This window comes from Candoia aspera, chromosome 3 (genome assembly GCF_035149785.1).
Source record: "Candoia aspera isolate rCanAsp1 chromosome 3, rCanAsp1.hap2, whole genome shotgun sequence".
In the NCBI taxonomy this organism is placed as follows: Eukaryota; Metazoa; Chordata; class Lepidosauria; order Squamata; family Boidae; genus Candoia; species Candoia aspera.
The window spans coordinates 60,185,164-60,197,822 of NC_086155.1; the positions used below are offsets into that span (position 1 = coordinate 60,185,164).

The 12,659-nt window shown below is 38.0% G+C and overlaps 1 protein-coding gene across 1 annotated transcript; it reads right to left on the minus strand.

Annotated features, from left to right (window-relative positions):
- Positions 1-2,335: 2,335 nt before the first annotated feature.
- On the minus strand, positions 2,336-11,240 carry ATPAF1 (ATP synthase mitochondrial F1 complex assembly factor 1). Its single transcript, XM_063297894.1, has 9 exons — positions 10,973-11,240; positions 10,354-10,462; positions 9,327-9,371; positions 7,973-8,035; positions 6,830-6,880; positions 6,511-6,558; positions 5,950-6,045; positions 4,526-4,633; positions 2,336-3,834 (listed from the first exon to the last, which is right to left on the minus strand). The coding sequence occupies exons 1-9, from the start codon at positions 11,191-11,193 to the stop codon at positions 3,634-3,636; spliced, it is 942 nt and encodes a 313-aa protein (XP_063153964.1). The 5' UTR covers positions 11,194-11,240; the 3' UTR covers positions 2,336-3,633.
- Positions 11,241-12,659: the final 1,419 nt, after the last annotated feature.

Genomic DNA, 12,659 nt, shown 5'->3' on the forward strand with positions numbered 1-12,659 from the left:
TTTTTTTAAAAAGGGAGAAAATATTCATGCTATAGATGATACTGTATAAACCAATCACATTGTGCATCACCCCCACACTTTTAAGTCTGTTCCCCTGCCCTGTGTGTTTTTCACATGGTTGTTTAGTAGGCACATCTCAGAAGACAGCAACGATATCCTTTTGTAGAAAGGCATTAATTGCTCCACAGTGTTTCTTGTGACGGCAGGTAGCAGGTAGAGGCTGTATCTTTTGAGGGTCTTGCAAAGAAAGGACCTACATGCTGTGTCCTTCATTGTGTGTCCTGGTCTCTTTTCATTAGCGGTGACACTTGTACATTTCCAGAGTAAAACCAACAGCAATAGAGGAAAATAAGGGATGGCGTCTGCACTTAGACACATGAGTAATAGGCAATGGGCAAGACTGTCCTCTAGTGGCTGTTTCCATGCTATGCCTTTATTCTGCTTGCAGAGTCAAGTAGAAGTGCTTGAGAAGTCCTTATTCTTTAATGAACAACTCTATTGTGAAAAACTGTTGCCATCAGACTTTAAACAAGTCTTGAGCGCAGTTAAATCATTATGCAAGCAGAAATGGAGGATCCTGTCCCTTATTTTTCTATAATGTTGTCCCTCAAGAATATATTTTGAAGCTGATCAGGATATAGTGTTAAACAAGCACAAATCAGAGCTTTAAACGATTTAAAATCTTAAATAGAGTACAAGCTACATAACCTTAGCCACTTACTTTTTGCAGATTTTGTAAGTAGAATAACTAGCTAGCATGGTCCAAGGACAAAGGTTATTTTTATTTCTCATTTTAGTAGTTTGCTTCCTCAATGTAACACTCAAAATAATTTAAAGTATTTATAATATAAGCTAACAACTCAAACTGCTAAGACGAAGTGAGTACAAAAAAGTTCATATAGCATTTTTCTAAAAAAAAAAAAGTAAATATTTTGGAAAATAGAGGGTTTCAACTGGCACAGAAAAGGTGTTGGACTTGGGATGAAGTGCTTGAGAATTATAAAACCAAACAGGTTTTTTTCTTGATCATCGCTCATCTCACCTTTGAAGGTAGTTAAGTATCAGAGAATACTAGTAGAAGGTATCAACATAATTGCCAGGCCCATCTGGAAGACCATTAACTCAGAAAACTATTCAGGAGCACAAATGCTGAAAAATACTATCATGTAGTGGCGAAGAAATGACCTTTTTCAAATCAGTCATGAACTCAATTTTTAGTTTGAGCTATATGCCTACGTAGGAATGAATCTAAAGTTTACTGAACCCTAATCAGCATACACAAGAACCTTTTTATATCCTGAATATGGTGATATTTAAAAGATGGAAATCAAAGTAGTATCATCATTGGTGAGTTTCTACCAAGCTATACAAAGGGCCCTTTTAAATTTAAGATTGTTTTTAAATGCTGCAAGAATGACCAAGACTCTTTGACCATCAAGTTTTAAGAGTTGCACTTCTCATGATCTACCCAACACAACTCTTTGTAACTAGCTGCTGACCCACAATCAACCACTAATGCCTGTCTCTAAAGCACTTCGATTCATTGCTCCTAAGATGACAAGTAAATCAACAAGACAGGGAAAGAGAAACAGGTGTCGAAAAGAAGTTCTAACACTTGTCCTCACAAGTCCCTGATCTGCTCGCTCCTCCAATACAATTAAAACCAGGAAAGAAATAGAAGCACATTCTGATCTGGGTCCACATAATTCTAAGCAACAACATCCTAATGACTGATCTAACAGAGCACACAGCACCATGAGATTTGAATTCTATGTCTACGTGTGTGGCAGAGATTTTGGCTCTTACAATGTCAGTACAGTACCCAAAAAGTGTATACTTATGGAGGCTTAGAAACAGGACGCCTTAGACTTTCCCTTGAGTCTTCACTTCCTCTGGTGCTAGTGGGAGGCTCCTGCTGACAAGAGGACTTACCGGGATATTTTTGTAATTTCCCTTTCTCACGACACCTTCTGGCACTCCAAAATCTGAGTCTCTCTCTGGAACCAAGCATGAGTGTAGGTGTGTCCCTGAGGCTGCAGGAGGAAGGGGACACTTTTGTCTTTCTGTTCCACAGCAGGCACAGGTAAAACGGAGTCTCTTGCATTCATGCAATACGTCACAAGGGCCTCTTGGAATCCAACACTCGTCTCTAGAACTATAATGCTTCCTCATTTAGTTTAATTCTTTTCAATATATGAAAAGATCTGCAGTTTAAATAAAAAGGTTATATCTAAATATTTGTTTTGATTTGCCACTGAGAAAAAGTGTCTCCTCCTCTCCGCTTAGAAGGGAATGCCTCAAAGTTGTGCCTGCTATGACCTGAAGATTCACCAGCTGAACACAAAGTACGTTTTTTCTGCAGAAGTAGTGTTTTTATTCAGAAGCAAATATATAGAGATTTCATAAATTAATCACCACACATGACCAGCCAATTTCTCTAATTCAGGAAGCAACCTACATGCCTCCCCTACTTTCTTGCTCACTCTCCACCCTAATTTTCATTTAAGTCTTTGCAATACTTTGGTTTTCAGAGAATGAAAATCCCGTATCATGTTTTGAATAATTTGCCTGAGCAATCAATTTATGATTTTGATAGCATGTATTGCTCAGCAGGTGAACACAAATCGGACAAGGAGTGCATAATTAAAACTCACAAGGAAATCTTTAGGAAATATTCTCATAATCTCCAAGTTCCCTGATTTTCCTATTTAACTAAAATAGATGGCAATGCCCCTTTACCGATATTTATTTTTGAAGCAAGCCCAAGAAAAGAAGTCAATCTGGCTCTTACTCTTTTCCTGCTTGCGTTATCAGTGAAGTGACTCATTACAAAGCAGGAAAGGACAGAGAAAGTAAGGTAATAGAAAGTACACTTTAGCTTCATGAATGAGGAGCAAAGGTCAATTTAGATCCAGTTTAGATATTTGCAGGGTTTGTTTCTAAGATGGAAAAAATGGATATTTCCACTTTATGCGATTAAAGGCCTCAGTATTTTCTCCCACAACTTCATTATTCCAATATCATCTCTTTACTAAGAATTACCCAGAGATTGCCAGAAACACTTCAGTAAATACTCAACCCTCTTTCATGGAAGACTGTACTCCATTACATTTTTTAAAAAAATCACCACACATTTTTGGTTTGATACATTTTTGGACATGCTTAAGAGTGACTGTAGCACAGGCGTTAGTCCTGCTCTGAATTTCTTTACCTGTTCTGCTCCGTGAGGTGGGAACTTTTTCTCATTCAGGCTATAAATGATAGCATGTCACTGATAGTAAATACTTTTTACCATGTCCCGGAATTTATCATACCCATTAACCGAAGCCCCTCTTGGCCCTTCTTTCTTTTCCAGTCTCATTTTTTGCAGAAAAAGAGATATACGGGAAGTTCATAAATGCTAAAACCCATTTGTGCAACTGGGAAGAGGAAATTTCAAATACTTCATAGTGATCATAAATGCTTATCCATTCTTCTAGCATTCAGAGATAAATGGGGCTGCACAAGTGCCTCTACATTCTCACAGTATGGACATCCTTTTTAATGACACTGTTTCTGGAAGGAACAGCAACACTGTCCCATGGTGGTATCTCTTGCCATGTCAGTTGTCTTTGGTTAAAGCCGCTATACCTCTTAAGCGGTTGGTGATGGCAGGTCCTCCTGAGGCCTCAGTTCTTGCCCAATTCTGTTCTGTTCAAGCTCACTTATTACAGACATATATTTAAATTCATTTGGCTGATGGTTAAATGCTTCCACCAACCAATAGGTCTCTTGACGGTCTGTGGCATAGAAAAGCTGAACCTGGCTGGCCAGGCACTGGGCTTCCTGCACATTCTGTGAAAAGTAACACACAACATATACTTTTAGAAGAATTACAGGGCTTCATCAGTTGAAAGACAAAGAGCATTAAGCCCTGCACTTTGTACCAAAAATTCAATTTCATTTTATCCCTGTGCTCTAAAGCCAGGACAGTTATAAATGCCAATGGCAGCTGCATGAACCAGTAACAGCCACAGCAGTAACAAGAAAACTTGCTATGAAAGTGGAACTGATCGACAGTATTTTAATATTTGGGGTGCTGTTCTTAAATAATTGAGAGCTGATTGGGGAAGAAATGTCTTTCACACTGCAAACATTATGATGCACAATGCTAGTCAGATTAAATAAAAAACAGAGCCAACTGGAATGTAAAAATCTAAAGTGTGGGCCAATTCCTATTACAGTTTTCTTAATCTATAACATTACTAAAGAATGCAAGCTATTACTGAAAACTCACAAGTTTACATATTGTTTTGTAAACTATTTGCTGGCCACCTGAAAGTCTCTTCTATTGGTATCAACATAAGAGTGAAATATATACGAAAATATTTGCATAGTGTACTTAGAAATGTTCATCCATTCTGTGCTTTCAGTAAGCAAGTCTAACAAAATTATACGAAAATAATTTCATCGGTACTATTTGTTTTAAAAACCAAGGAACTGTCTTTCTGTCACAAGAACTTGAGCATTGCTAAGGTTCTCTTACCAAAAATTTTGAATCCATTTCTGCAGTCATCAGTACAATTCCTTTTTCCTCCTGAAGCTCAGGATAATGATACAAAATCAATTGGCTGGGAGAAATATCACCTTGAGTCTGCAGAAAATATTTGTCATTATATAAAGATAGGAGTATTCAACAAACACTTGAATTAATGAATCAAGATTTCAATCAGGACAGAGTTACAGAGGCACCTGCAAATGCAAGAAGAAAGTGCACTATTGAGCACTTTCTGTTCAGAATCCTTTCCTTTTTCCAATGTTTCATGTATGGTATATACAAAAATGTGTGCATATGTATATACACCTAAAACCTTCTGATATTCTAGTATTAGGAAGTCAGCTCAAATGGAGGAATATTTTCAGGGAAAACCTTGTACATTTTGATTTTTGACTAGATCAAGATGTCATTCCAAGCACAAAGTTCAATTACAACTCTCCTAGTTCCCATCTAGCATGTTCACTGACTATAGTAAGCAATGGGTTGAGAAGGACTGATCTAGGGGAACAGGCCTGCTCTGGTCAACCTTACAATTTCTCATTTTGATACCTAGGCCAAGGCATATGTTATCATGGGACACTGTATGAGCACAGTGAAAATACTAATTATTCAGCTCAAGCCCTGAGCTACCTCCATACTGGAAGAGTCCAGGCAAACACGTATTATCTTAACAAGCTGAGTTATGAAGGGACCTGCTGGCCATTCAAGCAGCCACTTTGCTTTTGCTTTGAGGCAAGAGCAATCAAGCTTCTAAGCTATGCAGATTCCATGTCACCTAACCAAGGACTCTCAAAACAAGCAGAATCATTAGCCAGCTTCAAACCACAATTTAATATCCTGGACTCTTCCAAAGCTGGAATCATAGTTTCCAGATGTTACAGTCAAAACAGGAAGATATAGTAAAGTTAAGAATTCTTTTATTTGCTACTACGATGGGTCTAACAAAAAAGTCTGCTCATATCACAGCTTACTAATTGTCCAGACATAATCACCACCTAATCAGCCAGTTTTGACTTGCGTAGGTTCAGTGTCTGGGATGATTAACACAGCAGCTTCCACTAAATAATTTTACTATGAAGAAAACGGTCAAGGCTTAATTGATTTGGAGCACAATGTCCTTCCTAATCAAGCACTGGAGGACCGTCTGTTTTATGCATCTCACAGTAAGGCCAAATAAATGACCCAAGTCTTGAATAAAATTCATCTTCTGTGATTTAGCATTCCTGAATTAGAGATATGTAGCAAAAAGCTTGAAAACAACCTAATTTCTCTTAAAGGCCCAGACATTACTCTCAGTGCCCACATGAAATAATGCTAGTTTTAAGGAATGGTTTTAAAAGGCAGTTACATACACAGAATTTGGGGAAAAAATCCTACACCCTTCAAAATAAATTTTAGAAAAGCTCACCTACCTGAATGTTTATCAGAGAAGTGAAGTGGAGTTCTGTTCCTGACCAATGTCCAACAAAAAATTCATACCCTTCCTTCCTTGGCAGTGCATAAAGAAACTGGATTGAAGATGAGGTGGGAATTAAAACTGGTTTATTGAGATCCAGGTCAATAACATAAGACTCAGGAAGACAAATGAGCAGTCATTCCAGACTATTTCTGGAAAGTTACACTTCCTAGATGTTCATTTCCACACAGTCTTGAGCCTATGAGAAACTTTATCTGCTTCTGATGATCTTCTCTCAGATTGCTCTTTGCAACAATTCAGTATGCAGAACACTGCACAACTTTTCTCTGGAGTTGTTCATTTTTTGGACTAAAATACTTTTACAAGAACTGACTAGTAAATATGGCAGCTATGTATTATTCTATCAGAGCTATAATCTATTATGAGCAGTTGATCCAAACCCATCACAATTTGAACACTAAAGTATCAGTAATAAAGTTTTACATTGAGAACAGTGAAAGAATGTAGACAGACTTTGGCCACAAGAAACCTTTCCAAACACACACATCATACTTACAGATGGACAATCCTGAATTCGCTTCCACATCACATCAAAAGTCTTTCCCTTTGGAAAGAAATGGGGAAACATGGTTAGGTAGTTCTCACCATTGAGAAAGAAAAGACAAAGAACGAGATCTGTTTTTTCTTTTCTTACATCCCACCATCCCATCACTTGTGGTGGTTTCTAAAAATAGCACATTAAAATGGTCAAACTCCTGAATGTTTCAGCCATTTCAGCCGAGCTAGTAATAAACATCTAATTTTAATTTCTGAAGGCCCCACCAAATTAAACAGAACAGATGTTGGGGTGGGGGAGAAATTACTGTTGTACTTACAGGAATAACAGCATAAACTGTGTCTTCTCCAGAAAAGTATTGCTTCCATATCTGGATAAAAGAGATGATGACAGTCACTCCAAAGACAATGAATGGAAATCAAAAGAATCTCAATTCAATACAATAACCATAGTTACACAATATTACCAATATGATCAGTCAATAGGGATACTCGATCCCAGTCTTTATGGTGCTGTTTCCAGTCCAATGGCCAAACTGGAAAGCCGTCCAGTTTTTTTTACCCGTTTTTATTTAGGGTCCAGAGAAGTGTTTCCCAACCTTGGCAACTTTAAGATATGTGGATTTCAACTCCCAGAATTGCTGGCTGGAGAATTCTGGGAGTTGAAGTCCACATATCCTAAAGTTGCCATGGTTGAGAAACACTGGTCCAGATAGTCAAAAATAGAAATAAAAATAAAAACAAAACTAAATGAAACACATAACAAAACGAACTAAAGAGCTCTGTAGAAGGATAACCTGCCAAAGCAGAATTCCAGCTGCCTTCCCCGGGATTTTCATTCGTCTAAAAAGAGTTTTACTCAGTCCAAGAAAGGCATCAGGATGAGCTCTAAGGAACCAGCTTAGGCAAAAACCTCCGCAGCCTGGGTGCCACTTCTAAAAAGTTCTTCATCATCTAACTCATTTCACCATGCACAGGAACCCAAATATTCTTTAAAGAGGAACTCAATACCCAGGAAAAAATATTTGGGAGTCAATTTCTGCCCATTATCCTGCATGGAAATAAGTTCTGGGCTTAAAAACCACAAACATTTATTTATTTAATTTATTCATTGTTCGCGTTTCTATCCCGTTGCAATCAAAAGGCTTAATTATGGGATAAAAGAGGGACTGTGTGTGTGTCTTTTTAAGATTCTGTAAGTTAGGGGAAGTGCGGGACAGCAGCCTGATCGACAGATTTAAAAAAAAAAAAAAGGCAATTCACACACAAGAGAAATTGTGGTATTGTTGTTATTCAAAGCAAGCATCTCTGTGCAAAAAACAGTAACTATGTGCAACAGCCATGAATATAGGTTTTGAATGTTATAAATTTTTGGCTTTCTAAAGTTATCAGTGAACAACAGGTTCCATTAACTTAAAATTGTATAAAAGTTATACAAAATTAAGAATTCTCATTTTTGTCACCTGCTTTATTTCTTCAGGCTTCTTCCTCTTCATCATCTCAACATTAAGTATAGAATCAAGAGTCTGAAACAAATTATAAACAATAAAATTTGCATGCTAAATCATCAATGTAAGAAGAAAAGAAGTTAAGCAAAACATTCACTTCTTGCAGGCCGACACACATACAAAGTAACTGGGAAGAAATTTATCAACTGCTAATAGTTATCTATTTTAATTTATAGCTAGCATGCATGCATGCATGCATGCATATATATATATAATTTATTTACGTACTTACGTACTTACTTACAGTATTTTATATCCTGCCTTTATTATTTGTATAAATAACTCAAGGGGGCGAACATACCTAATACTCCTCCCTCCTCCTATTTTCCCCACAATAACAACCCTGTGAGGTGGGTTGGGCTGAGGGAGAGCGACTGGCCCAAGGTCACCCAGCCGGCTTTTGTGCCAAAGGTAGGACTAGAACTCTCAGTCTCCTGGTTTCTAGCCTGTTGCCTTAACTACTAGTCCAAAGCTTTCATCTGGGAATTCAATGTGGCATGCTTTGGGGTGTAAATTTATCCCACAACAACAACAATCTGGAGTAAAGATGGGCTGAAAGAAAATGTCTAGCTCAAAATCAACCACTGAGATCAGTGGTTGAAAAGGGGCCTTGTATTGGGTCATACCAGTCTAAATCAAACATCTTTTTAAAATTTTGTGTAACATTCTTAAAATACACAATTAACAAAACAATCTTTAAATTTAAATAAAAAATTAATAGAAAACCAAAACAAAAAAATAGAAATGACAACCCCAAACTAAAAATACAAACTAAGAAAGAAAATAGAGAAAGAAAAAATGTACTTTATATTTTATAGATACCAATAGTTCTCGTAATAGTAAATATAGGAGTATATTTAATAATCAGTACATATTGCAAAATACCACAAAATCTCTACCATAGTAATATATATTGCTGCATCCTTTGATTAGCAGAAAATACTGCCTTTTCCAAAACAGATAGTTCACACACTTCCGACAACCATTTCTTAACATCTGGAATATCACATTTCCAGTTTTCCAATATGAGAAATCCAACACTTTGATCAATCTACTATGCTGGCTTAATGGCAAATACCTTTATAACATATCCATCAAATCCAAGGGCCTGGTCCGAGGATGGAAGAAAGCAAATCAGTGATAGCTTATCAGAAGCAGCTAAACTATGCCAATGACAGAACTTTCTATAATAAATCTTACGAAAAATCCATCAGACAGATCTAGTCCAATGCTCAACTAATCCAGTATACCATTAGCAAAATAGGATAAATAAGAGCAGAAAACAGGTTTAATGAAAATATAATCTTACCTTGTTTTTTGTGAATCCTGGGGCTTTTTGTTTTGCTTTTGCAGTCTAAAATGAAATTTAGAGTCACCACAATGAAAGTTGTTATAAAAGTTGTTAACAGTTAAGAAAAACAATTTGTCTTAGGTCTCAGAGAGAACAAATCAAGGAGACACACATAACTGGTTGAACTGCAGAGCCAACAACTGTTTTTAAATTAGAAGTTAGTTTTGTATCAGTAAAAGGTGCGACTTAATTTTGAGATGAAACCTATTAGCTGACATAGTTACTTTTGGAGGATATGTCTGAACTCTAATGTAATACAGGGTGTCCCAAAATCTCAGCACAGTTTTAAGCACTGAGAGTTTTGAAATAACCTGTATAATGCATTCCAATCAATCAGAAAGCATGGGGGAGAGGTTATGCTGCTGGTTATTAATGTATCTTCTACAACTCTGTGCTTCCTTCCTGTATATATGATTACAGTAAACATGAAAACACAAAAAGTATACCATTTTTGTCCAAAAAAGGATTTTTATTTTATGCATTGTACAGGGATATAAGTTTAATGCACACTGGTACACAAGGCAGCAAGAAGCAACCAATCAGAATAAATAACATTTTTGTGTGTGTTTCTATGTACGTATCAAATATGCATACCAAAAGGTAAAGGATAAGATAGATTTGAATATCTTTGTTATTCCTGAATGTCCAAACAAATTTCAGTTTAATTATTGGTCCTCTTTGCAAAAGAAAGCCTCCTTTCTGGAACCACTCTTTTAAAAAGAATGGGACAAAGGATCTAGCTGTGACCATAAAGGCTTCTATTCAATGCAAAGGAATATTTAGTACAAACAGAAAAAAGAGATTACTCTATCTTTGTAAAGTTGAAACACATGCATAATCATAAATACACAGGCACACATGAGTGGAAACAACAGTCAGGATTTTTTTTTCATATATCAAAAGTATTTTCTAATCCTTTTCTGATAGTTAATAAAATATTTATTGGATTAGATACGAAACATGAAATATTTGATATTAGCCTTGCCTGTTCCTCCATGCATCTGACAAACTCTGCCTGTTTTGAGAATCCCACTGGCTGCTTTTTCAAATCATTCTTTTGCTCCATGCGAGATTCAAAAAGATCTGGATTGGATCTGAATCAAAGTTAGAACAGTTTACAACTACTACACACATATCATAATTTATGCCCCACCTTATACCGAAAGTGCATTACCTCCTTATCATTCTTTAACGTGGTAACTCATTAAAGTGGGGCAGGACAAGAGCAATCTGGACATATTTACCCTAAATATCCATGAGTAAACAGCTCCAATAGGAGAAGGCTTGTGGAAGCAAAACTACTTTGTATTTTTAGCAGCTCCCAAACAAGTAGAGCTTGCGTGCATGCAAATAAGGCTTGAGCTGAACCCTCACACGAAGCTGCGGCAAAAGCGGATGTGGGACAGCATGATCCTAGGCCTGTTTACTCGAATACGAGCTCCCCAAATACTTCCTTGGAGGCGTGCACGGACAGGCGGGCAGAGAGCGTCTGGCTAAGGGCGTTCCTAGGGTTGCCACTCCAAGGTTATTCTCAGTTCCCCACTTCTTCCCAAAAAGGATTAAGCGAGAGAAAAGGCGACCCGCTCCTTGGCGCGGCCTCCTACCTGCGAAGTTCCTGGATCTTAGTTCGGTATTTCTCGAAGAAGGGGTTCGCTCCCAGGCCACCCTCGTCTGCAAGCCCGCGGATCCCGATCACTAGCGGCCGAGGTCGCGGTGGGACCAAAAGGCCAAGAGGCCGAAGAGCAGCGAAACGACTCATCAGCACTCCACGGGACAGGCTGAGCCCCGCCGTCCCCCAGAACTGCTGCAGGTGCCCCGCTGCCATGCCGCTCCTGCCCCTCTGCGTCGGCCGCGAGCAACGCGTAACACCCTCCGCCCGTTTATGTAACCCAACGCAAAGGTTCCTCCCAGGGAAAGAAGGGGGGGGAAAGACTCTTAATTTTAAACGTGCAAAGTGCGGACTGAATGCGTTAAAGAGAGCGTCCCTAACGGCTGTAGCTCTACACCCGTTCAGACTATATTTGGGATTTAGGACTAAATCCGATTGAACACGGGTTGATCTGTTTTATTTATTGTGCCTTCGAGTCAGTTTTTGACTCCTGGTAAAGTCCCTCCACTTTTCTTGGCAAGGTTTTTTTAGAAGTGATTTGCCATTGCCTGCTTCCTAGGGCTGAGAAAGTGTGACTGGCCCAAGGTCACCCAGCTGGCTTTGGGCCTACCGCAGAACTAGAACTCCGTCTCTAGCCTGGTACCTTAATCACTACACCAAACCAGCTCTTTTGATTTCTGTTTAGGTGGATATTAATAGCCTCAGACTATTCATTTTGAAACAGTTTGAGGTGGCTAGATTTCCTTGAGTAAAAACGGGGACAAATTAACTTGTGTAAACTTATGTATTTATGAGTATTAATCGGTAGTTCAATTTCCCCAGAGTTCTGGGCAAAAATTACAAAACAACTACAACCTGAGCTACAGTACTGTAGTGATATTTTACTTTCATCTGAGTATAGAGTCACTCCCCCAAAACTTTACAAAATAGTTGAGAACCACTCTAGACTAGTCAGCTGACAAGTACTTTCCTGTAGAAAGATATTTTTGAAGAATATTCTATTGTTTTAAAGAGCATATTGTAGAATTTAGCTTATCAGTTGACCTTGATAAGCTATGTTTTAGAGTTGCCAATTCCATTCAGCTTCTGTCATCTGTCCAGGCATCATGTGAAAACAGCTGCATTTGCACTGTAGGTGCATGGCAATCTGCACTAGAAGGAAAATGTTTCGAAATTAATGATCCTATTTCCAAATTTCTATCCATTCAGCTGCTGAGGATTTTCCCCCTTTTTGCATTCTGCTATCCTGTGCTATGCAGAATATTTCATTACACGTATCAGTTCATAAAATAACTGTTTCATTGAGTTTGCAATTTGCTACTTCTTGTCTACCAAGCTTGATATAATATGTGCAGTTTATTGAAATGTGTCTTCCATTTTCCTGGTAAGCAATACAATTATCATAGAAAGAATGAATATATTTCTGAAACTGAGTTGGTTGTTTCCTTCGTGTCTCTGAGTTTCATAAGAAGTCTTTCACATTGATGTTTTGGTTTTCTATCATTTTTATGGTGTAGTTGTACAGAAAGCATTGTGCAGAAACAGAGCCAGATTTCTTCAAAGGGGTAATCAAAGAATACAATTGCTATTGGGGCCAAGTCTTGTGAGTGGTAAAAATTTGAGAGCTGGAAAAAGCTTCAGCACCCTGTCCGCTACTGGAATCTGAGAAAGCCCTTGAATAT